This window comes from Centroberyx affinis, unplaced genomic scaffold (assembly GCF_046629955.1).
Source record: "Centroberyx affinis isolate AG114_WGS23_722 - 3 ecotype Tasmania unplaced genomic scaffold, CSIRO-AGI_Caff_v1 ptg000949l_1, whole genome shotgun sequence".
NCBI lineage: Eukaryota > Metazoa > Chordata > Actinopteri > Beryciformes > Berycidae > Centroberyx > Centroberyx affinis.
In genome coordinates, this window is record NW_027279523.1 from 48,557 (window position 1) to 75,019 (window position 26,463).

Consider the following 26,463-nt stretch of genomic DNA (forward strand, 5'->3'; position numbering starts at 1 on the left):
TGTGCTTCAAGGTTGGGCTGAATTAAATCAATTTGCACACAGAATGTCTTCATAGACAATTATTGGAGTGGCATAGAGCAACAGCAAATGTACACATGCTCACACGTCCAATTTCAACCCTGTCTAGCTTCTCACTCAATGTAAAATTCAGTATAGTAAATAGATTTTCAATGTTTTTTATCATTCATGGCTGATGAAACAACAGTGTTGTTCATAGCTTAGAAATAACCAAGCCCTCTGAGAGCAACACATTAACCACATGCCATGCCATTTTTTTTCACTAAAAACTATAAAAGTTCAAGTAACAACATAACCTACATGTAACAACTAAGTCTGAACATACATGTACTACATGGATATATAGTATACCACATTAGTTATGATAATGCAAAGGTATTATCATTTATACAGCTTGTTCAATTTTGTTGTGAATGTAGAAAATATAGCTGTTGAAATAAAGGGCTTACTTAACAGCATTTTACATTTGCAAACACAATGATCACCTTACAACATACAGCGTCTTAGATCTGCCCAGCCATTTGAAAATTATGGTTAATGGTTGCCGCCCCGTTGCCTGTGAACCACCTGTTGTTTGTAATAAACATGGCGAGGTGTGAATGCCCCTCAGCTGCCTGCATGGTTACTATAAGTCTAGCATAAGTATATATCTAGCATGAAGTCTATTTAAGAGGGTTCAGCATTTCAGGATATAAAGGTATTTTCACCAATGTAATTGTACCAAGACATTGACACCAATGATCAATATTTTTGTTGCACACTTGTTTTTACATTTTACAGAGTTAATTGACATTTCATTTGAAGGAGATACATCATTTCATTTTTAAAGCAATTTAATGAAAGAAAGGTAGAATAATAAATCAATATATGACAGTATCTAATAACTGAACCATAATAGTGTATGACAGAGCACTGAGAAAAATTATTACATATAATTTAAAAGAATTCAATAATAGCACCAACCATTACATTGAATGAGAAAATTGCTAGCATTTTGTCTTTCTAAACATGGCCCTGAATAAATAGGTTGTGCTGCAGGTTTCTTTCCATTGTGCTGATGTCAGAGCCCTTGTGGCTGGTAATGGTGACCCTGTAGATAACAGGTGTCATGTATGAAGGCCTATTAGGCCAGGCTATCTATTGTTACACATTTGAGTGACTCAGTGGTGGAGGAAGGGTCTGGATGCACCAAGGCCAGATAAAACCCATTGGGTGAGGGTACACAGTATGCTTATCGTAATGGCTTCTTTGACAAGTAGTCTTTTTCTAGGGGTCAGGAGGTCATGGGAGAAAAGAGAAAAAAAAAAAGGACAGAAACTGAACGCTCAAAATCTGTCTCAGATTTCCAGAATCTTACGTCAGCCATGGAACATAGTCAGGCACAGACATAAGTCTTTTTTGTTTATTTAAAAAAAAAAAAAAAGACTTCATGGTAAAAACAAAATTCCATCCTGTTTTTACAAAATTTAGAAGCTCAGATAAATCATGAAAAGGAAAGGAACAAATCACGTGGACATTTTAATAGATTATTTGGTATCAGTCCTCTATGTATTACACTAAAAGAAACAATATATTCATATCCAAAACATTGCATCAGTTTCATTATAGACATTGTATTGCTCTTGCTGCTTAGTTGGGCAAAATAGAGTAAAAGAAAAGAAAACCATTTGGAATAGAGTCATTATATTTGCATGAACAAAAATGCAAACAATAAGAAAACAGCAAATGGACTAAAATAGAAGCCAAAGGCTTTGCACTCCTTTGCTAACAAAGAACCTCTGAAACAGTGGAAGCACAAGGAGTCAAATGCCTCATGGAAGGTCAATATTCTGCTACTTTCCTTGCACCTTGGTGGCCTACTGCACAAACAGCAAAGTAATGGGATAAAGAGGCATTGATAGTCCTTCATGTTCCTTTCTATAGATACATCAAGTCCTTAAGGGGACAACAATACATGCAGTTGACAAGGAGGAAAATCATCAAGGTGTTCTTTATGGGGAAGATGTGGGCTACCCTCCATTCAGTCATCGCTCATCTTTGTACCTTCCATTGAAATGAAAGAACCGGATCACATTTGTAATGCTAATCCTGCCGGGCGCGGATGTGTATCTCTGTATGTATGTGCAACGGGTAGAATGTGTTGTTCTGTATTCTGCACACATGTTCAATCAGGACGAGGGCTTTGTGGATTCTAATCTCACACTTTGTGATCTCCAGATATCCGGGAGGAGAGGTGTGTGCACTGGAATGCGAGGCAAGTGATTGTCTCAATGTGACGAGAGGTTCAGCGGGAGATTTACATTTTTCTATTAGCGCCGAAAACAGCAGGACGTGACTCCGCAGAATGCGATTATCAGAGCCCGCTCTTGACCGCAGGTTGGAAGACTTTTGTTAGGTCAGTTTTCTTTACTGAATGTAACATTTTATATGTTTTTACACACGTGGCATTAACTTTTTCCGGCATGGGAATTATAACTCCATTCTCAAACCCTGCCTCACAAACACATTATTGTTGTTGTCATGAGGGGAGCCACCAAAAACAAATTCATTAAATTATGGATCCTGAACCATAGTATGAGACACATCAACATAATAATGACCATACAGCATCACAGTGCCACAGGACTAATATTCACCAAATGAAGGGAATGGAGAAATTCAGTATAGAAAAACAGTATAAATCTCAAAAATGGCTTAAGACTTTGGTTGATTGATGCATTGTGACATTCTTCTGGAGAGGCAGCTCATCATCGCTGTCATCAACAAAGTGTGTAATAGCCTGTTTCATGAAAAAGACAGTGTCTATCACATCCAGGCTTTGACAGGGCTTCTATGTATTTTGGGGCTTCGCAGATGGCCATTAGGACACGGCCGTGTGTGTGTGTGTGTGTATGTGTGTATGTGTGTGTGTGTGTGTGTGTGTGTGTGTGTGTGTGTGTATTCACTCTACATCCGCCTCTCATCCTCATCTATTAAGTTTAGAAGCAGGATGGTCGTTGTCACAGTGTCCGCCTCATGTTAGTCCACATCCACATCCATGTTAATCTCGGTGCTCAGGTTGAGGTAGAAGAAGGCATAGACGCAGAGCACGAAGAACAGGATCGCTGCAACGACCAGGAAGGCATCCTGAAAAAAAAAAAAAAGATAAATGCCAGTTTTGAGATTTGATATCTGCTTTATCATGAATATTCTTTCTGATAATTCCAGTTGCTTCCTCACACAGTAATATCTCAACGCCTTTGTGAGCTAATCAGCTTGCTCTTCTATTGTTCTTACCCATGTCTTGATTAAGTATTTGTCTGAGCACTTGTTTGTCTCTATAATATTTGTACCTGAGTGGTTCTGTTGGAATGCATTTCATCTCTTTCTGGTGCCACTGCGCTTTCTATTAGTGATGTACAGTATGTGTCTTGCTGCCATGTCCCTATGGTATTTCTTTTAATCTAAATTCACCGACCCTCATAAAGGCTCTTTGCTGGTTTGTCTTTGTGAATAAGAATCTATCATATTAGCTTGTCTTGTTAAATAAAGCTGAAACATTACAATTTTAAGTTTTGTTCATGGGCTTAAAAGATAAATATAATCATAGGAAGGATACACATATATTGTCCAGGTAAGATTAAATAAAGTAAACACGTTTTGTATTGTCACACTTCCATTTCAGTCATTAAAGTGAACTCAGAGAAATTAGTAATTAAGGATTTTAGCACAAAGATGCAAACAGTCCAAATGAGCTCAGACCCTTTTTAAACAAACCAGGTCTCCACAGTAGGTGGTCCAGCTTTGGTTCACTCATGAGTCCTCTTGCCGGTGCACTTCATTTGCACACTGATAACACCAAACACTCTCCGCTGATTTGAGAGGTTTACTTGGGGAAGTTGTTAACTGATGAAATGAAAGTGCAAGTCAGGTGACATTGGTGGTAAATATCTTGCAGTAAAATTAGAGAACATATAATTGCATAAAATATATGTTGAGTGTCCAATGTGTCAAGTCAAGGAAAAACGTAGTGTATTGAAGATTAATGATGGACTACAACAACTGTCAACCGGCAATAGTAAACATGTCATCCCCATGAATGATGAAGTCCGTCTGGGCCAGTCAGTAACAAATAAAGTACGTCACCTTGTTTTGAGCTGTAATTGTAGTTCCCCCATGGGCCAATCAGTGTAAATCTGAATGCTGGCATGCAGCGGTGAGATGCGTTTACCCAACTTTTGTCAAAGTTGTATCAGTGTTGGCTGAGATATTGTGAGTGACACATGGATGAGCGGATAAATGATCAGTGTAATATTGAAAATGTGAGAATGCAGTGGTGAAATGCATCATTACCCCAAGTTTCGGCAAAATCCAACAAATAAAACAGCGCCCCCTTAGGCCAATCAGTACAATTTTAAAAATGCTGGAACAAAGCAATGACACACATCATTGTCATCATGCATCCGAGATGGACGGACCACTGAATAGTCTGTCCCCCAATTTCACCATTTTTATCAATAACATTTATTCTTGGAAAGGATGTTTAATGCAGAAGTGTAAGTACTACAGCTAGTTGACTAATATTTAGATCTATGGGGGACAAAAAATTACCATTGAACCTATCCCAATTCCGGCTCATTCCATCCCCTGGACAAAGATTTTGACAACATTGTGCCACCCAAGGAATTCATAAGACCTTTTGGATCAGGTTGTACCTTTACTGTGTAGCTCAGATAGTCCAAAAGTGATGGTATGCCTTCATTTTGTGTTTATAGTTGTGTATAGTTTCCAACATAGAAGGGTGGTTAGATTTACCTTCTGGCTCAATTTACCCCACTATACCCTACATGGGGAAACAGTATTTGAATGGTGCACAATTAACCATTTTTGTTGTTTTAGCTTTTCAACTGATGCAGACTAAGTGGGCACAACCTGTGGGGTAAAATCTGGACAAACCCTAACCTTCCAAAATTTATCACAATTCAGAAACCAATCAGTGAATGACTACAGCGTTACAGTCAAATGATCTCTGCTCCAAAAAGAAAGTCAATCCTCACAGCTCTACTGCCATTTCTACTGAGAAGTTAAACTTTCTTCAACAAAATGGCCTATTTTTTTTTTTAGATTTTCTATTGGTTAATTGCCAAACAAATTGGAGGCTTTCCAGAGGAGTGGCATTCAACTTGAAAATGGGAATTTGGAGCACTCGTTCATTACATGGCGCTCACACGATTACAATCTTCATCAGCTGGAGTTTCATTAGGGCCACTCAGAGTATTGAACAATGCCAGTTATTCTTTATCAAGAGAACTCATTAGCAGTAAACTTTCTAATCAACACTGGAGAGCTTGGAGAGCTTTAAAAGAGTGCAGAGTACATTCTGATTGGAGATTATTCAAAAGGAAATATTTGATTTGAACATGGAAATCAGTTTAATATGGAAACTGGGCCACAACAGCAGAGGTGTTGTGTCATTTGAATTCACAACATGATTCTAATCCCGCAGAAACAGGGACAATTTTAATCCCTAACATATGATTTAGATTCCTATAGATATCTACACAATTTCATATATGTGCTCCAGGGCAATGCATAGTAAACTTCCTTTTCTGGATTCTTTAAGACACATGGGAAAAGAACAATTCAATCGTTTCCAACTCAATCAATTTGTAATGTTGCAGCACATATGCTGTGACAGGCTGAGGTGGAGTAAGGTTGTGATACTGTGAGAAAATGAAAAACGGGAAAAGGGGCCAACGAGACAAGGGAGACAAGACAGAGAGAAGCATGACAGAAAATGCATAAAAAATAAAATTGACAAGTTGAGAAAACATCATTTCAGTAATTGGCATAGACACAGGACACACACAGAGTGCAGTGCAAATTCAACCCACTGGCCAAATTGCAGCGAGAAAAACAGAGAGAAAGACAAAGAATGAAAAACAAGAGTTAACACTGAGAACGAGAGAGAAAACAAGTGAGAGATAAGGCTCTGCACAAACGCGGGGGCTAATAATAATTCCTCCCTGATGAAGGGGTGGGGGTGGGGTGACTATTAAAAGGCGTCACAGCGTCCGCAGCTATCTGTGTACAAGCTGTAGTGCCTAGTCATCAGCAGCATTGGTCTTCATTAGCCTCAGCCCACATTTATCTACTTCCCGGCAGCCTCCAAACAGCTTAAAGTCCCTGCTTAATTGGAAAACTTTTAAATTTCATGCACTTTAGTTTCATATATTAACCGCCAGGCTCCCACCGCTTGATTTACTTTTCTATTTTGCCCAGGCCTCAGAGAAAAGAGAATTGTTATCAAATCACAGAGGCTTGATTGTTTTCTTTTTTCCTTGTGTTCTCTCGCAGCTTTGAAAAACATGACAAAAAAAGTATTTGTAATTCTGTCAACAATGTCGCGAAGAAAATGTGTTGTTAAATTTGTGCCGTTGACGTGGGTGAGCATTTTGTTGCATCGGCACTGAAACAAGAAAATGCATGAAATGCATTTCAGAATGTTCTTTCTTTCCCTGCTTGGGTTTTAGCTTAGGGCTCTGAGTCGGAGAGAAACAGAACAGCTGGTTATAGTGACTCGTCTATGAAAACAAGCTGGAGAGGGGTTTTGGTGAAAACACTTGTGCTGTAGAAGCACCTGCACCTGATTGAGATCATTGTGCTGGAGGAGAGCGGCCCACTGTGTTGACTCTTGTTTTGTCTCACAAACACATTCATGTGCACACACACATGCCACACACCCACACACCCACACACACTGCCCCTCTCCCCACATTCTGATGGAGACCCCTGGATGGAACCCAAGCACATCATCATCTTCATCATGTGGCTCTCTAAGCACCGGCGGCAGCTGCAGCACACTCGGCATGCTGGGAGCTGGGTCCCTGTCACCCTGGCGACGAGCCACGGCTCAGCAGACGTCCCCTCATCTGGCGCGCCTTTTATTCTCCTCCTGGGTTTATTTGTGTTTGTGTGTATGTGTGTGTATGTGTGTCAGTGGCAGCCAGTCAGTAGAGTATGCCGTCTTACCCAAGCTTGCATTAAAAAAAACTTTAGAACATTTTTAGAATCATTTTCAATTCAATTCAATATTTGATGGCCCTAGATTCTGTGCAAATGCAGTATCCCTTCAATAAAAATATTCCATTTTAACAGTCTCTACTGAAGTTTTACTTCTGCCGAGAAGGGGCGGTCTGAAATGGCACCATGAGCCCATGCTATATGTGCATGCGTGTGCATGTAGCGCAAAAGAACTGAAAAGAGCCAGGGTGGGCGTCTGTCCCACTGGTCTGACTTCCTTCTGCTCCATCAGTGCCAGTTCAGTAGAAAAGTGAGCTAGATTAATGAGTAGGTCTACTATGTGATGACGATACTATGATTACAACTGAGGAACAACATGGAAATTCTATATTGATATCAGTTGCACTTAACCAAAAACTGAAGGTCAGTGAAATTCCTTCTGGCTGGTCAATTGGAGCACATGTTTGACTACAGTCATGTATTGTGGTGGTTTTCTGTTGCAAGTAGTTTAGATGATGCTCTCAGGTCTCTTTCAAATATGTCACAAAGGCTAAACTGATATACAGTATTTTGACACACACCAATATCGGTTATGTCAACCCATACACACCTGGCGGCGTGGTGCGCCAACAACAACCTGGCCCTCAACACCAAGAAGACCAAGGAGCTCATTGTGGACTTCAGAAAGACCAAAGGCTGCACACACACCCCCATCCATATCAATGGAACAGAGGTTGAGCGTGTCACCAGCTTTAAGTTTCTGGGTGTCCACATCTCCAAGGACCTCTCTTGGACCCTCAACACCTCAACCCTGGTCAAGAAGGCACACCGGCGTCTCTTCTTCCTGAGGAGACTGAAGAAAATCCACGTCTCCTTAGATCCTGGTGAACTTCTACCGCTGCACCATCGAGAGCATCCTTACCAACTGCATCACAGTTTGGTATGGCAACTGCACTGTCTCAGACCGTAAAGCACTGCAGAGGGTGGTAAAAACTGCCCAACGCATCACCAGTACTCCACTCCCTGCCATAGAGACTGTCCACCTCAAGCGGTGCCTGCGGAGGGCGTGCAGCATCGTCAGGGACACCTCACACCCCGGCCACAGACCGTTTGCCCTCCTCCCCTCTGGGAGGCGCTACAGGAATCTACATTCCAGGACCAGCAGGCTCAGGAACAGCTTCTTCCCCTCAGCTGTCACCTTACTGAACTCTGCACCACGGTGATAGCCCCCATCCCTGGATACCTCCCCATCCCCCCACTCCACCGGTACCCCTGTGGCAATAACCAGTTCTTCATGCATAACTTTTGACAGAACCTTTTTTACTCTAAATCTTTGCAGAAGATTTTCAGTGGGTTTCTGTTTGCATTTGTACTGTATGTGGGTGGCAGAGAGACATCAGCTACAACCAAACGCTGGTACATTTGGGCTGTGGTTGGCAAGCTTGTCTCATCTAGTGTAGCAGCCACAGTGACAAATAAGCACCCATCAGGTTATATTGCATGGATGATTAAATAAAGTGGCTGGTTGCTTGGTGGAGGTAAAAATTGCCATATCACTGTATTATCCAGGAATCAGCAAACACCAGCAAACCTTTATTGATAGCCTACACTTCTATACGTTCATGCTCATCCCTCCAATACCTTCTGTGTCATATAGCCTTTAGTCACCCTGCATGGCATGATCTGGCAAAGATCTGATAAAAAATTATAGGTAATTAGGTAGCTGAATCTTTGTCTGCTGATTACCTTGAGTAAAGCAAACAGGGCTTTTGTATAACCAGTCAGGCTCATGGCCTATGTCGTATCTCTCTCCTGTCTCATGACTCAACATTGTAAAGTGTCCAATAAAGTAGAAATTCCATTAAAATTGCCTAATCTTAAAAAAAACAGGCAAATAAATGACAGGCAGGGTGGCTGTGGAGCCATTTGGATAACCTTGTATTGTGTTTTAACACAGCTGTATTGTTCCACATTGGCAGCTACTGTGTCCTTTGAAGCAGCCTACTATAAATTAATTGTCATGAAAAGACCATAAAAGCTACGAGTTCCCATACGCTATCTGTCAACACTCATAAGCAACTTGGAGGTGTGAATGAGCCTCATAAACCTAACGGCCAGCACAGATCCAACACGACTCTGCTGGGAGGCTGAAACAGACACCATGGTCTGGATCCAGGTTTTCAGCACAGCATCTCTGTTTCTCTGTCACACTGCTTGGTACTTTTTATTCACGAGTTTATCAACCATGATTCTGGTATTGAAATAATGACTGTGCCTTGTAATTAGGCTACCTCCTCCAAGACATGACAGAGAAATAACAGCTTCATGACTCAAATGTAAAATGTTATACTGGGCAAACTTGCTAGACAGCTTGCTACTTAAAGCTGAATGGAAGTCTACCCGACACTTCTCTCATGCTACTACGCGAAAGGGTCAAAGAGATGGGGTGGCATCATGAAAAGACTAAATACAATTTCTAGTAATACTTTCCTTATACTGTAGCAATTCTTGGCAACAAAAAACAATTCCTGTCTTATTTAGTCTTCCTCGCCTCCCAACATACATTCACAAATGACAGCTGGAGGATACCCAAAGTCATTATCTGTAGCCTCCATCCTCTGCCAATTCCATAAGCGTTTTTTTCAACTTTCTAGGCTCAGCGGCTAAATGAGACCCAGGGAAAACAGTGGAGAACCGAACAGAAGGCTAGTGTGCCAATTAGACAAGGCAGCAGGCTTGTTTCCTGTGCTGCAAGCTAGTGTGGTAGAGCTACTTTGATGGCACTTCTTCTCTGGGCAACCCAAGAGGAGACTTCAGCAGACTCACTGCCAGTTTCTCCCTCTCCGCTGTACTGACCCCATGCCATCCAGCGCCCAGGGGAGCTGGAGAGGAAATAGGCACACACTTGCATGTAGGCACACACACGTTGCTTCCATAAACACACAGTGACTCAGTGTGCATAAGCACATGCACACATACAGCAGGTGGCTGGGTTCCGCCACTTCCCAGGTCAACATTTTGTGCAGCTCGACAACTGATCACTGTTCTGGGAACAGCAGTGATCTCTCTCTCTCTCTCGTTCTCTCTCTCTCTCTCTCTCAATCTATCCATCCTTTCCTCTGCCAGCTTACCCAGCTTGCCCCTGCCACCAGGCTAGCCCCGGGACAGCCTGCCCTGGCGGCTGCCAGATTCTCCGTGCCCGCCTGTCTGCTTGGCCCCTCCGAGATGCCAGCTGCATCTGAGACCAGCATCTCCCCTACCACAAACACATGGTGAGGAAGAGAAGAGAAGAGAAGAGAAGAGAAGAGAAGAGAAGAGAAGAGAAGAGAAGAGAAGAGAAGAGAAGAGAAGAGAAGAGAAGAGAAGAGAAGAGGAGAGGAGAGGAGAGGAGAGGAAGAGAAGAGAGAAGTCCCTACATTATCCAACAACATGCCCATATAAAAAATTATAAACCCTAGCCAAATCGTCTCTGTCACCCAAAGCTTCCAAGATTGCAAAGGGGCTTTCTACTGTCATCACAGAACTGTGTAAAAATCACAACTTTATACAACGTTAAAAGGACTCAGTGGGGAAGCAAGCGTGACCAAATATCCATTACGTTTGGACTGAATTTCAATCGAACTCGGGGCCGAGAGGTCTAAGTCAGTTTAATATCCTCGTCCCAGAGGTATTTTTAATCCGACCTCTGAAAATTCCTCTCGTCTTGGGCGTGAAAAACCTGAATTATTCATGAGCATTATCAATATTTCAAGATATGGACTAATCTAATTGGATTAAAGACGTGCTTAATGAGGCCTTGCGTGTCTAAGAGATGCATATTTTAAAACCTGACCATTTCTCCAAGTGTTTAATCCTCGCTATTTGTGAACGCTGTCCTACAGAATTGGAAGATCATTTAGAACAGTGAAAAAAACAAGTAAGTACTATTAACATAAATATATTAACATATGATTTCTTCATCATGTGTATTGTCTGCCAATTGAAGCTTGATCATCAAGGTTATGGGCTTTTGTGATACTGTAAACCGAACCAACTTTGAAATAAGGGAAAATAAACACATGCAAAAAACAGCACTAGACGTGGCTGAATTATATTTCCTTACAACAGATTTTTCACTTTATACAGTTTCAGATCGCTGAGTATTTCAATCTAGTCCGATGGCCTCTTCAATTTCAAAAAGGATTTTGAAAGCTGCAGTGGATTCACAAGTCATTCCACTGGCGAGGGCTTGTTGAAATAGCAAAGCAAAAACTAGGAACACCCCACTCTGTATGGTCAAATTGTTAAACAGTAAAATAGTTTATTAGTAAGCCCACCCGCATGAGGAAAAGCATAAATAGCAGAGCCACACTTGCCAGAGTGATAAACGCAGAGTCATCCATCTTGTCTGCACAACAGCCTCTAATCGCTGCAGTGTGACAATGCAAGGATGTTCCTCACCCCCGAGAGAGAGCAAAACAGAGAGACGGAGAGAAGCACTTTTCTACCCTAGCAACACCTCCTCCCTCCCTTCCCCATCACCCCCCCCTTTCTATCTTTTTATCTCTTGCTTATTCATTTTCCCTTCTTTTTCTCTCTCCCTCTCCGTCTCTCCTCGTCCCTCTCCACTGCTCCATCTCCATCTCATGAATATGGAACTTGTTGAATTTAATTCCTCCAAGGAATTCCATTTGTGTTGAATGGTTGTCAATTATATCTCCTCCTTTCTATACTCAATGTAGACTACTGTAAACCTGCTATGGAGGACTCAGACCCCATATTATCCCATTCCCTCCTTCCCCCAATGGTACTTGTGTCGCTACTTATGTGGATCTTCAAGGAACAGGATGGGCATCTGCCGGCATAGCAACAAGAGTCACATAGTTTCAGGTGGAATCCATGACACTGTTTACAATCCCAAAAGAAACAAAGGTCTAAGGAGGTGGGATGAGAGTTAATTCTGGGGTATAAAATTGTACCTATAGTGAGAGATACACTCAAACAGGCAGGTAGTTAGATAAATGAATCGAAGATGGTTGGCAGACAGACACACAAGCAGAATGACAGATGGGCCAAGACAGGAAGGCAGGCAGGCAGGCAGTCAGGCAGAAAAGCAGACAGAGTGGGAGACAGACAGAGAGACAGAAGTACTCCCAAGGAGAGGGAAAGTCCAGGCCAGTCTCACCCTAAATCCAGTAGAACTCTTCTTTGCCTCAGCCTTCAGTCGCGTGGCCTTCAGTGCCGACTTGGTCTTTTTGTAGTCCTGCTTACCTGGTAGAGAGAAGAAATTAAGGGTTCTGAAATAACATGACCCCAATAATATCTGATTGTCATTTCTGAAATTGCACAGACATCACTATCAAAGCTGTAAACAGACAAGAGCATTCTGATTTGCTTCCCCCGGAGGAAACGTTTTTGTAGTTGATGATACTGTAAATATCAGTATGATGTGGAAAAACACAGTTTCTGTGTGTGTCAGGTGCTCCTGGAATTCCAAAGCCAGGATCCAGCTGCAATCCATATATTTTATTTTCATTCATATTTATTCATTAACCAAATGATAATTTGAATGTTGCAAGTCATGGGACTAGTGTGTTCCTCTGATGGGGCAGTTTGAGGTCCGTTAGCCCGTGTTTATGTGAGTAAGGCAACTCTCTGCTACTATTGGCCAGGAACATTCTAGGCTAACGATAACCAGTCCCTTGAATGGCAAAATGTAATATTGTCACATGGTTAACACGATGATATGAGAGAAACTAAACTAAGAAACTTATGGGGCTACACTGAGGCTTTGAATTTCACCTCCACAACCAAATCTGCCCACATGTAGTGCTCTTTGTCCCTTTCTAGCCTGGGTTGTGCAGAGTTCACCTGTGCTTGGTTGCCTCCCCATGGGCTCAATTCTGAACTGGCCACCTGGCAAAGTATTTGTGTGTGTGTGTGTCTGTGTGTGTGTGTGTGTGTGTGTGTGTGTGTGTGTGTGTGTGTGTGTGTGTGTGTCTGTTTCGCATGAGGCAGAGCAGGCTGTCTCGGTCTAATTAGAAACAAACACACTGCAGGAAAAAGAACTTTGCTAACAATAGGGTGGAAAGGCAACAGCTTGCTGAACAGTGTGTGTGTATCGGTGTGAGTGTGTGTGTGTGTGTGTGTGTGTATGTGTGTCACCGAGCCCAGGGTCAGCCTCAAGGTTTTCTCAGAGTTGCTGATGTGACACGCGGGGGCCACTTCAAGTTGCTACTCCCAGCCAATTAAGCCTCATTTACATCGAAACGGTGAGCAAGGGAAGGAGGAAGGGAGGGAGAGAGGAAAGAACGTGTCCTTATCAGTCTGGAACGGGCGTGGGAGAGGAAAAGAGTGAAAAATGAGCTTGCAAGAGAGGTGTGTGTGTGTGTGTGTGTGTGTGTGTGTCTGTGTGTGTGTGTGTGAGCACATTCGCGGGTCCTCAGACAAACGGACAGGGCTGCACGCCACTGAGTATCATGTCTCCTGGGGAACAGAAGTTCTCCTCTCCTCCTTCTGGGGACAGCGATGGAGGAGAAAGGAGAGGACCATTAGCCTGGCCTTAAGCTGCTGCTCTGTCTCACTACACACACACACACACACACACACACACACACAGTCTCTTTCTCACGCCATCTCACTTTCTCGCTCCCCCCTGCCTTCTTTTCCCAGATCTCTCACTCTGACTCGATTCCTTCTTCATGTCTCTCCTTCTCTCTACTTCCATCCCTCCTGGTCCCCGGCTCCTCCTCCATCTCCCTCTGACTCAGTGGAGGGCTAATAGAAATGGGGAGCGTGTTGCCAGGAGCAGACAGTGAGCTAGTGGGAATTCATTAGGAGGGCCACTGGATGTCTCCTCCACTTGTCAGAAAGTGGAGAGGGGAAAATTTGATTGGAGGGGCCTCAGGTCGCTCACCATTCACAGAAATGGTGCAGGGATTTTCAAACTGCAAATGGCTGGCTGTGATAATGTAGACTACAGGAGCCTACACGAAATACTAAGATTTCCATGTCCAAGAAAAAATAGGTAGCAGCTGAATACATTATGAATAGTGTAGAAAATGACCTGAGAAATATACACGAGACAGGCTTGATTTATCTGATCTTGCAAGTAATGTGAAGAGGAGACAATTTCAGCTTAATTGGCTTCACACGGCTGTGATAAACACAGATTTGGAAAACCAATTTAATGACTGATGCATTATGACATCTGTATTTTGCAGGTCTGTAAAATGTCATTTCACTATTTTTCTTTTTAAATACAAATGTCATTTGTTACATTTGTATATAAAATATACTGAAATATCTGCTAGCATCCGGGATATTTTTAGGACGCAGAGATGGCATTTGCAAAATCAATTTATTTTTCCACCGATTAGGGCAGATTTGTGCTGTGATAATAGACAGATGTACAGTACAGAGCTGCCGGGGGACACTTGGGAGGGGGGGGGGGGGGGGGGGTGTCAGCGTGAAAATGTATACTCTGTTTTGTAACCTGTAGCCACTGTTTAATCATTCGTAGTCTCAGTTTTAAAACCCATGCCCACGGTTTAACAATCTGTTCTGTTTTGATACTCATGTGCATATTTTGATACTCATTAGCAATCCATGCCCCTTCCTGCAGAGACCATGGATAGGCAGTGATAGCCAGAGTAATACTGGAAGTTATTTGGCATTCAAATTTAAATTGTAGAATTTGTAACCTTTGGAAAAAAGAAGATTAATTAACTACTGTGGTTTACACAACACAGAATTGAATTGAATTGGATACTCAGGGGAATCTTTATCATTACATTAAATTTGGAGTGTAAATAAATGCAAAAAGATTACATTATGGTACATGAAATTTCCTGATGAAAGAGCGCCTTATAGACTACATGTTTAAATGCACTTTTACAAGATAGTTGTCATGCTTCTAAGTTGGTTCTGTTTTTTGGGTTTTATCACCCACCTTTCATTTTTCAGCCTGAAATGTACCCATCCATAAGGCATTATTTTATTAGGAAAGGAAACACAAAGCACCATAACATAACACCTTTTTTGGATCAATTTTACAGTTACAATTTATTTTTTGATATTTACACACAAAATACTTATTTATTCCTTTCTCTTTTTTCAAAGAGTGCTATTATTCTGATTTCCAAATAGCTTAACCTCCACTATTATTCCGGTATTATTCTATGGCGAAATTGACACAGCTCATGTAACAAAGTTCATTTGCTGCAGCAAAAGTTACTTTGAGAGTGTGAATTATTAATCCAACATTATTAAATCCAACACAGCTTTCAAAACAGAGTACAAATTCCACACTGACTTTTTTTCCCCACCAAGTGCACCCCAGGTGCTCCACACAGATGAGACTAATTAATGATTAAAAAAATAAATCAACTGTCATAAGTCCTCTAGTACAAACTAGTACAAAAATATGTATCTAGTCACGAACCATGGAGGTTCAAAACTGGAAAAGGTCTTTCTCTCCATGGCCACTTTCTCTCCATCACAAAATTCAAAGTTTCCATTTATCTGAATCCCTTGAAAAATACAGATGTTTCCAAGAGAAGAAAAACTTGGAAAACAAAGTTTTGAACACTGAAATAGTATTTCTCAAAAGAATATTCATGGATGCACCACTAACAGTTTTCTGGCTTTCAAACATCACACCATTTCTTTAAAAGATATAATCCATCTATTTTAATAACACATTTCTTAAGTTGTCACCAGTATTTTCTAATGAATTTTGACACATTTGTTGAGGGAGTATGTCTAATTTGCAACAAGATATAATTTGATGTATTTTTGCCCATCGCTGGTTTTAACAAGCAACAAAGCTACTGTAAGTTAATGCAAAATATGAGCATTTACATCTCCCACAAACCGCTTCCAAAACACACACCTGTGCTGTTTTCTGTTGTGTGTGGGAAAGTGAGACTAATCTTGTTCCAAGTCTACATGGAGAGATTATGTTTCTATGCAAGATTTCATCACAACCCAATACACCCATAACCATCTGGTAGGAATCAATACTTAATTGCAGCAAAATCAAAATAATTACACCAAGTAGGAGTATGAATTGTTGATATGGAAGAGAAATGCCAGAGAATTACGCCCGGCTGTGTAAAGTATTGTAATGTTGTTGTATTACAGCACTGTACTTTTTAAAGCCTCATGTTGTCTTTCTCCTGTGGGTCTGGAGCCTGCACAAATACACACACACACACAAACACACACACACACACACACACACACACACACACACAAACACACACACACACACACACAGTGAGTCCTGATGATATTGCATTGGGCTTAAGAGCACTCCTATTAGTCATTGTTGTTCCACCCCCTGCTGCATCGGCACTGTAGACAGTTCCTGTCACCCATTATCTACCTGCGCTGGGCTACACACCGTCCTCCCATCCCTCGCTGCCTCTGCCTCCCACACTGAAAAGGCATCACTGTCCTCCTGTACAGCGACGACAATGCCGTGTCTCAGAGGAACATTACCCCTTGTCAGGCAGCCTCGAGCGCCTGCTGAGAGGCTCCCCTGAGTGTGCCTTTCATTGAAGTCGTTGCTGATTTCACGTCAAAAGGACAAGTGAAAACTGAAAGTGGCCCTCTCCCCCCGCGCTGCTTACGTTCCCTTGGATGTGCGTTTTAGATTTCTTCCTTGCTCGTTTGTCATTGGGTCTATCTGCAAATGCCGTTTGATTAAGAGACTGAAAGGGAATGAGTTTTCTTTTTGAGCTATTGTTCTGCTTAGCATAACGAGACAGGTAGGGGGCATTAGCTAATATTAGCTACATGTGATTGTCTGAGCACTTGACAAAGGGAGGGGGGGAAGGTCTACGATTTGTGTCACACTTTGCAATTAAAAGCCAGTGGAAACAGAACGGGGTGGGCATCTAAGACCACTGCAGTTTGTCTGATTAAAAAGAAAAAGGAAAATAGGCAGCTGTACCCTCATTTGTTTTTTTACCCATCTGATTATACTATATGTGGACTCTAAATCCACCAGTTTCATCAAATAGTTACATTGTATAGAGATTTAAATATTCCATGATGTAATGTTCAATATTCTAATGGGCTCGACAGACATGGAGTGATCAGCGACAAGAGCTTCACGAAACACAGTGACTCCCGTGTGGAGGGTCATCACAATCTCACAGCTCTATACCAAATGATTGCATCTAGCAAGCGATGGTTGCCATGGAAGCAGACAACAATCCTTCCACTTGTAGCAAAAACCAAAACATCAAATGGCAAATGTAACTACTTGCGTTTTCATTTATTATACATTTTTAAGCTACCGCTATTATCTATTATCAACTTGTAGTATACACCTGTCAATTGCATTTAAATTTCAGCCATGGATCAGATAGAAGATAATTGCTTCAGTTATTTGAACTGATCGCTAGCCACAAACTTGAGACACCCACTCTGTTACAGACAATTTCCCAAGACGCTGCTTTTTTGTTGATGTCTCTGCAGATATGTTTCCATATGTCAAATAACTCGCGGAAAATCAGCCACTGCAACAATAAGTTGTTCTCATGCTGCAATTACCAACACAGTATGCAAATATCACATTGAAAAGCCTCCACTGGTGTTGGTCACCTCAAAAGTTGAATACTTTTTTTGCTACTCTGTGGCATCGTGTCACATCGTGTCACATGCCCGCATGTGCATGTGAACGTGCACCAGCACAAAATTTCACAAGATCGCGCATCACTACGCAAAGAAGAATCCTGCAAATCGTCGCTTGTCACTCACCTTTCTTTGAAAATGAATGAAACGCTTGTGATATTGCCTCCAGTATATTGAGCCCATAATATGCTGCCTTAAAAAATAAATAGTTAGAAGGGGTAAGAAGACAAATCCCAATCACTGATTAGCTCTTCCAAATATGCCACTTATCCATTAAGATGTTTTTATTTAACCTGGGCCAATGTTTCTCAAACACTGGGCCGGGGACTGGAGCCTCTCCCCTGAACGCCATTATGTGACCTCTGGCCAGGTTATCCTGTAAGGAAACAGTCCATTCTGTACTATTATTATAAATTGAGTAATACATTGAGTCTTTGTATTAATAATGTCTCCTGATGATAGCATTATACCATTTTTTGGTCCCCTGGACCACTGAAAAAGCCAATACTGTAATGTTCACAATTCTACCATACTCAAGTGTCATGGGGGCAACATGCCAACAAGCCCAGGGATGACTGTGTCAAGGGAAAAACTGACATAGCCGAGGAGGTCTAGTTTGTGTGTGTATGTTTGTGTCTGTGGAGACTAGCTGTCCTGCGTATGTACCAAATGTAGAGTGATGGGGTGATTTGGATGGACAGCCCGCCGCCCTGTCCTCTCTAAGAGCCCTGGGACAAGTCGGGCAACACATTGACAGCGTGTCTGACAGTTCCCCATGCTTTGCTTCTGTGTCTATTTGGCATGGCGGCCAAATAGTCAGTGACCACATGGTGCGGATCGCTGGCATCTGCCAGGATGCGGGGTAGCGGAACTGGAGGGCTGATGCCAGACGCACGGGAGACATTTGTGCCTTGTCGCTCGCATCACGTCAGGGGAGGAGAGGGTGGGGAGGAAAACTCTCAGGTGGCAGGGGAGAACCTAGACATACATGTACAACACACTGTGACTCAAAATGTTGGCCACAACAGTCCATTTTTGGCTAGGATTTATGATAGTGATTTTAGGCATAGATGGTCATCTTCCACTTTTTGTCTTGAAGACACACTACCAGCTAGTCCTTATAGGAAATCTATGTCAGATTTATAAACTTGTTATAGCATCTAAAAAAGCTCATTGAAGATCATCCTCCCAGATAGATCAAGGAAAACAAACCACAGCAGTAGAGCTTGATCATATACTCACCGATACAATTGGTTATTGCACATCTTACAACCACAGTTTGGGATCTTTCACTTCCATATAAATTTCTCATGTTTAATTGCAAGACACATCACTTTGTACTGATCTTGATCTTCTATATAATGAAATGAAAAAAACAAAAAGCCTTCTAAGGTCAATAAGTACTGATTTGCCATTCTGTATCTCCAGTGCCTTTGCTTGGGCAGAAATATTTCCCTAGTTTGTTCGGTGAATAGTGGCAATCATTACTCAAGCACAGTGACCAATGGCACTTAAAAACACTATTGCTTCTCCTTTTCCAAGGGTAGCTCAGCACAGTCAATTATAACAGGCCTAATAATAGTATTTAAAAAGGGTGTTTCAACAGCGGCCCCTTGACTGCCATCCAAAATGACAAAAGCACTCCAGCATAGACGACGGTGCAGCTCAACAACCAGCACGGACGGCTTCTGACGGGTCATGAATTATCCACCCTATTACGATTTCAAATTACCACGTGTGGCTCATTCCATCTCTCAGAAGACATGGCCCCATGCTATTTTTGAAGACTTCATTTTCCTCTCCGACTGCCTTTTTTTCCTCTCTCTGTTTTCCGCCTTTGCTGTTAAACAGCGGTTCGCTGAAATTGCCTGATGGCCATTCTTTTCAAATAGAAGGAAAAATGCTAGAAATTGAGGGGGTGGAAGGACGTGGAGGTAGAGAGAAGACTAAAGTGTCCCTGACCCCTGTGTTACATATTTTTGAATTGATGAGATGTGGAGAGGGAGAAAACACTAAAGGGGGAGGGGAGAAAGGAAAAAAAAGAATATATTCTGCACCGCTGGTAGGGGATGTGGCGGTGGGAGATGAGCTTGTTGTGTTATGTCTGTCTCTCATTTGGTGAACCTGCCGGGTTTTACACAATGGCTGGCAGTTAAGGGATATCTGTGGGCTAAATAATCCTATTCTGCTGTCACAATATGAAAAGACACGCAACTGTTGTGCTGCTTTATGAGACTCCAGCCCTTGTAGCTCAGTAGAGTAAACAAGATAGAGAAATTACTCAATAGGCTATCATGCGCCAGAGAAAGACAAATATTGCTATCGGTGTCAGTTTGACAATGACATCTTTTTTTTCCTTTATACAAATAACATGAAAATAAACATCCGCAGATAATGTTGCTGCATAGAATTACAAATTCTTTAGCAATGACCAACAACATGACACTTATTCCTGCATCTTACAAGACTACTTAGTCACACTGCATGTGCATAATATGGCAGTCTTGGGATCCAAAGTAAAAGCTGTAGGCCTATGAGGAAAACACGGCTTCCCTTTGTGTTTGCTTCTGTCATAGCTGTTCACAATTTTCCAGCTTTGCCATTGGCGACCTTTTGGTTTCGCTCCACAAGAAAACAAAAACAAAAAAACATGATCTGAGCCGTGATGTTCAAGCAACCACAGCTGGCATGCTAAAGGGGACCAAACTCATGATTGATACCAACCATATTGTCTTAGTTAGGTCTTTGTGATGTAAGGGGAAAGATGAGGAAACAAAATACCCCCGGATTAGAGTGGTATTAAACTTTGACAAAACAGCTTCTGACATGATATCAAAGGGGCAGTTTTTTAAGCGTGGAATTCACTGTCCGTCAGTAACGTGACCTCAAATGCTGCTTGTTCGCATCCTCCCTAAGCATAATTACTTCCAGGCCTTGTATCCTGGCTCTCATCCAGTGAGTCTGGTTTAAGTTCCCATTCAATCCAATACAAATTGGAAATGTTTCCAGGACTATGCAAAAATATGCTGCTAATTCTTGCATGGCCAATGTTGATCAAGGTCCTCGGAAGAGACGGGTTGTTAGGCAGTTTGAGAGATATGTGAAACCACTGGAGAATTGGACAATGCAACACACTATCATGTGTGACTCATAAAGTAAGGCATTAGTCTGTTTCCATGAAAGAACACTAAGTTGAATACTAAGCTGTGGTGAGATAGCTTACATCAAGCAAACAAAACAATCAAAACACTGAGCCCAGTTACCGAAAACACAGCCTGAACTAAAATAATAGAATAAGCTACTCTTCTATTTCTTTGCCTCTGGATAGAAGGTAGCCAAGGTAAGTAGCCAAGGATCAGTAGGGGAGGGAGGGAGTCTCACTTACCAATCTGTTTTCGATACTGATCGACTGGTAAGTTGGTCGCACTGGCATCCTTCTTCCCCATCCTTATTTCCTCGACCTGAGAGGAAACGAGAAGAAAAAGAACCTTCTAAGTGAGAGAGATTTTGCAGCTGAAACTGGGTCTCAATGTTACACCTCATCATTTAGTTTAATCAAATACAGATATGATGCCATTCCTGTTACCGTAGACTGAGATAACCTGTAAAATTTGCAGGATGGATTCAGGTTAATTCACAATCATATATACAGGGGAGTAGTCAGTTTTGATCAGGCAGATGGTTTATCTTTCACATGCATCTGCTAGACATAATTAAATGAATTCTCACCACCTTCCATGTGTGTTACGTTCACAGTATGTGCACTTCCTATCCATCTCATTTAGCCTAACACCATGAGCTCTCTTTGATTACCTTGACAGCTCAGGGGGGAGATAAAAAGAAAAAAGAGCAAGGAAAAGTATAAATAATATTACCGGGTTCCGCATGCGCGCGTGTGTGTCTATGTCTGTGTAAGAGAATGAAAGCCAGCCTGTGTGTTTGTGCATGTATGTATAAGTCAGGGTGTATGTGCATGTACATTGACAAGAAACACCTACATATCTTATCTGTATAGCACTTTTCTTAACAAAGTTGCGAAGTGCTAAAACTGAATGTGTCCGTTTCTTGCATCCATCCAATGTTCTTGTTCCTCAGTGAGCACTCTGCTCTAAATTCTGCCCAGGCTCCCTCACAACACTGCATCAATCAATACCGTAGCCTTTTGTTTAAAATAGTGGAAAAAGCGAGTATGAGTCAAAGGGCAGGCCTGTGCTTTCTGATGATATTGAAACCCTTCTGACCTATTCTCTGGCTGAAAGATTTGAGCAGAACGACCTTGGGCCCACCCATCTGCTTTGACAAATAATCCTCAGCATTCTGCACAAGACATCAGCCGAGGCCTGCAGGTTCTAATGAAAATGATTATCATAAAAGAAAGAGAAAAGTGTGTTTGCGTGTGATAGAGACAGCTAGAGAGTGTAGTAGAGAAAACGTGTGCACAGGTGCACACAGGGGAAAACAGAGAGACAGAGAGGAAAAAGAAAAAGTATCTATGCGCATCCGAGAAGAACAAGAGAGTGGTGGAGAGTCTAGAGGTGTGGCCGGGGAATAGAAGAGAGAAACTGAATTAGCATGTTCAAGAAGCGTGGCTGGCTGCCTGTGCTGACTGATACCTTCTCCTGGGAGACTGCTGCCTTGGGAGCCCTGAATTTTACCTTACTCTAAAAACACTATTTTCAGCTACATTTCAAACACCGTTACTGCCAGCGCAGAAAGAGGATGTATGCACAGCTATTGTTCTCCGGTGGTTGGAAACCAAAGAGTCAGCAAATTAAAAAAAAAAAAAAAAAAGGAAGCAAGAAGAGGACAAAAGGAAGAGAGGAAATTGTCCTAATGTAATGTTTACAATAGGACAAAGTAGGCTCTCAGGGTTGCAGGCTATTTTGCACTGCAGCACCACTGCTCACACTGGAGAGGTACTGTATACCCACATTGCCCACAGCAACACATTTGAAGCCTCCATCATCACCCACGGCCATTACACTCTGAAATTCCTACAGACTACAAAACTTTTCATCTGTGGGTGTGGGGGAAAACACAGGCGAAGAGAAATGTTGGAAGCCTAATGCTGAAATGACTGCTCTTCTTCATTAGCACTTTGCTGTATTATTGTGTCTTAAGCTTAAGCTATGTGCATGAAGTGCACTACCAGTCATACGCATTGTTCTTTATATTCACTATTTTCCATATTTTAAAATAATAGAAAAGACATCAAAACTATGAAATAACACAAATGGAAGTATGCAGTGAGCAAAAAAGTGTTAAACATATCAAAACTATCTTATATTTTAGATTCTTTGAAGTAGCCGCCCTTTGCCTTGATGGAAAGGCAAAGGCTTTGGAAAGAAATTCATACAGTGGCATCAACTTCACTATTTATATTTGTCTAAAAAAAACAAATTCCATGCGTTTAAGTATAAGCCTTTAGATCAAAATGGCTTTAATCAGGTGCATCCAAACTTTTGACTGGTAGTGTTTGTACAAGGCTGATGTGGCTGATTTGGTCCTTTACAGTAGCCTACATATTTAGCATAATCTCAATCTATACTAAAACTACGCCTGGCCAGTATGTATCACAGATTTTATTTTGGGGCGGCCGGATGGCCTACTGCTTAGTGAGGTCATTCCTGCCGCAGTGTCCTTGAGAAAGGCACTTTACACTATTACTAATACCAGGGCGCCTAACTAGCTGGCAGTCCATGTATCACTACTAGAGGGTGAAGAGTGAATTTACCCCCTTGAATAAAGTGCATCAGTCAAAAAAGTTGTCAGTTTTTCATTTGCTATCCTCCTACATAATTAAATTTCACTCTAATATCTATCTATCTATCTATCTATCTATCGCCTAATAGGTGTGGGAGTTGGTTTTACGGCCTCTACTTTGTGACCCAAAATACCCACTGTAAAGGCAAACTGCACAGATGGGGGGATAGGGAAACCAGGGATAATGTATGCAAAATGGTTTCCCTGAATAGAGAAGGTATGTTCATGCTGACAAATCAGGAGCATATTAGCCAAGTAATCTGTAAGTGAAAATAATTACATGCAGCTTTTACAGCAGGTTAGTAGGTTTGGGGCTTTTTTTTTTTTTTTATCTATGGAATTATGAGCTATTATATATTACGTCTATCTGTCAGCATTGTGAGAAATTATAGGTCTACACTGTAGTTTGAAACCAGCTGCAGCTAATGACAAGTTAAGGTTTCTGAATATCAACGAAGATGTCATGCATTTGTGTTAGGCTTTTCATCTGTCTACACTCCTATTAGGGATTAGGGACGCTAACGTTTTCAGGATTAATGTAGGTAAAGCTCATAATGCAACTTTTTTTTTTTTTTAATTCATTTGAAATACACAAAGCAAATGAATAGGTTATATCATACAACGCTATATAACGTTAAAGGGGCCAGGGCTCCCTTGCAAAAGAGATTAACAAAAATAAAAATAAAAAAAAGCAATCCAGTGGAGCTGCAACTGCAACCTCCATTCATTACATTCACGAAGATACTTACACTGTACTTGTTTCTTTCGAGAATACGCCGCTTACTAGAGGTGTTTCTGCATTATGAAACGCCTGGCTGCTGTATGTGGACACGCAGGACGAAAGAGTTGACGGCTTTTTATTGTACTTTGCTCCAAATTTCTCCAGAATGCCAACACATCACGTCTTCAATTGCCAGTTCCTGGTTTACACGTCAGCGACGATGACAGACAGACCTTTCGTCCATTCAGAGACGAATGTTTGTCGAGTTGACCAATAGCACGCACACAGGGCGGGACTTAGACAAAAACATTAGACAAGCACGTGATGCGTTGACAACCGGGGACTCTCCCACCCATCCCGAGCCTGAGGGACATATTGCATTTGCAAATAGGGCAGATAAATCGGTAGTTCCTCAAATAACAAAAAGTAAGCCTTCAGTAAATCTTCAGTAAATACATTAACAGCTTCTTTCGGCTGCAAGGCACAGAACACTAATACAGTGGATCTTTTGCACACCTGAGTGTTACTGTAACATGCAAAAACATTAAAAGACTCCTGCACCCAGTTATCCTCTATTAAAACATTAAATAATTTCAAGTGATGAAGACATATTGTTCTATCTATTAAAAGGCAACACCAACAGCTTGACATGTTGGCCTTATGATTCTTGCCTTGACAGAGTAAGGAAATAATGACAGTTATCCTTGTTAAAAATGGTGCCATTGTGCTTTAACAATTAGGGGAAGTAACAGCCGACCTCATCAAAGCAGACACAATCTCACTCCTCGCTGTTCTTTTCTGTTTCATCAGTCATCTACATTTTTTCTTTGTTTACTGTGTAGAATTTTACTTCCCCCCCCTAATTGCATCTAGCCTCATTGCTGCCTGGGGCTTTGTGCAGATTATGGGTAGACTTGCCACCGCTTGTAACTTATTGAAGTTTAAAATGATTTTCCGCTCTCCCATGGGCAGCCCATTTGCATGCCACACAGCAGTAACTAATAGATGTAATCTGCCTATAATGTGCCTGCGTTATGCTTTACTTTCTATGAGGCTGACATCGATACTGAGCACTTTAACACTGCCCTTTGATGGAAGTACAAGTGTTCAAATACATTTGTCAATTCAGATTTGGCCTTTTTTTTTTTGGTACTGAGAAATATTGGCCGGGAGGCAATAAACTATGCTGCATATTCAATTGAAAGGCTCATGTGTGACACTGAAATTACATGAAAATACTCTTTCTGCTGCCTTCTGGAAGTTATTAGTTATTAGGTCTGTACTTTAACTTACTAGGATTTCATTCTTTATAAACCCATACAATTTACCTATGTGCTAGCGCAAGAGCTGCTAAAACAGCTATGACAGTTATGTTAGAACTGTTAACAAATAGCCTCGATAAGAAGCCTGAAAATGTTGTCTTAATATGGCCATCAAAAGCAGCATGAGTGTAGTTAATGCAGAGCTCAAATGTTCTCTTGTTATACTAAACGTGTGTGATTAATTTCTCCCGTTGAGTGAAACAAACCAACGTGCTGTGCCTGTCACATTGATAGATATGGAAAGCATTAGCATCAACTGCTAATGGGAATGAAAACTAGGCAGGATGGATTTGCCTGATGAACAGTTGCAGTGTACGGGCTGTGCACATCACTGAAACTTATAGATAACACTTTCCAGTGAACATGAACATGCAAATGAATTTCCTCCAGGGCCTGTTAGAGTCAGGTGAAAAATGTAGACTTAATGCTCTTTGCCAAATTGAATCTAAATTCAGCTGTATGAATGGCTGATGTTTTGAGTGACCGCACCACAATTAGAGACAATAAACAGTAGAGTTCAAACTTGTCAGTTTTCATAACCTGATCCTCTAGTTTCAAAGATCTATCTGTCTGTCTGTTTGGCTGCCTCTCTGTCTTTCTATCCCTCATTTCTTTTCTATCTCTCCCTCCCGTCTCTCTCTTTGAACCCCTCTCTCTTATACTCAGTCACTCTCTCTGTATCTCTCTCTCTCTTTCTCCCTTTCTCTCAGGCAGTTAGACGGCCCTTAATTGCCAGACATTAAAAAGAATGCTAGAGAAGAAGAAGAATCCCCTGGGGCCATTGGCAGGCTAAATGGCAGCACTGCCGCCATCGCCTCCTCCTAGAAGCCGCAATGAAGACGTGTCAACATAATCTCGGGCAATTTGCAGTCATCATCAGGGGGACTGATTAATTTTGCAACCGCGCGTGTCAGGCAAATCTGTTGTAAACAGCAAAATTGTCTCCCTGCATTTTAGTATATTAGTTTTAATGTTTCAATGCAAGGCAGTGATCAGTGAACAGCCGAACAAAAT

General features: G+C 41.6%; 1 protein-coding gene across 1 annotated transcript; it reads right to left on the reverse strand.

Moving 5' to 3' along the window:
• Window positions 1–819: 819 nt before the first annotated feature.
• triqk (triple QxxK/R motif containing) lies at window positions 820–24,316 on the reverse strand. Its single transcript, XM_071522026.1, has 4 exons — window positions 24,156–24,316; window positions 21,029–21,104; window positions 12,185–12,270; window positions 820–3,144 (listed from the first exon to the last, which is right to left on the reverse strand). The coding sequence occupies exons 2-4, from the start codon at window positions 21,087–21,089 to the stop codon at window positions 3,037–3,039; spliced, it is 255 nt and encodes an 84-aa protein (XP_071378127.1). The 5' UTR covers window positions 21,090–21,104; window positions 24,156–24,316; the 3' UTR covers window positions 820–3,036.
• Window positions 24,317–26,463: the final 2,147 nt, after the last annotated feature.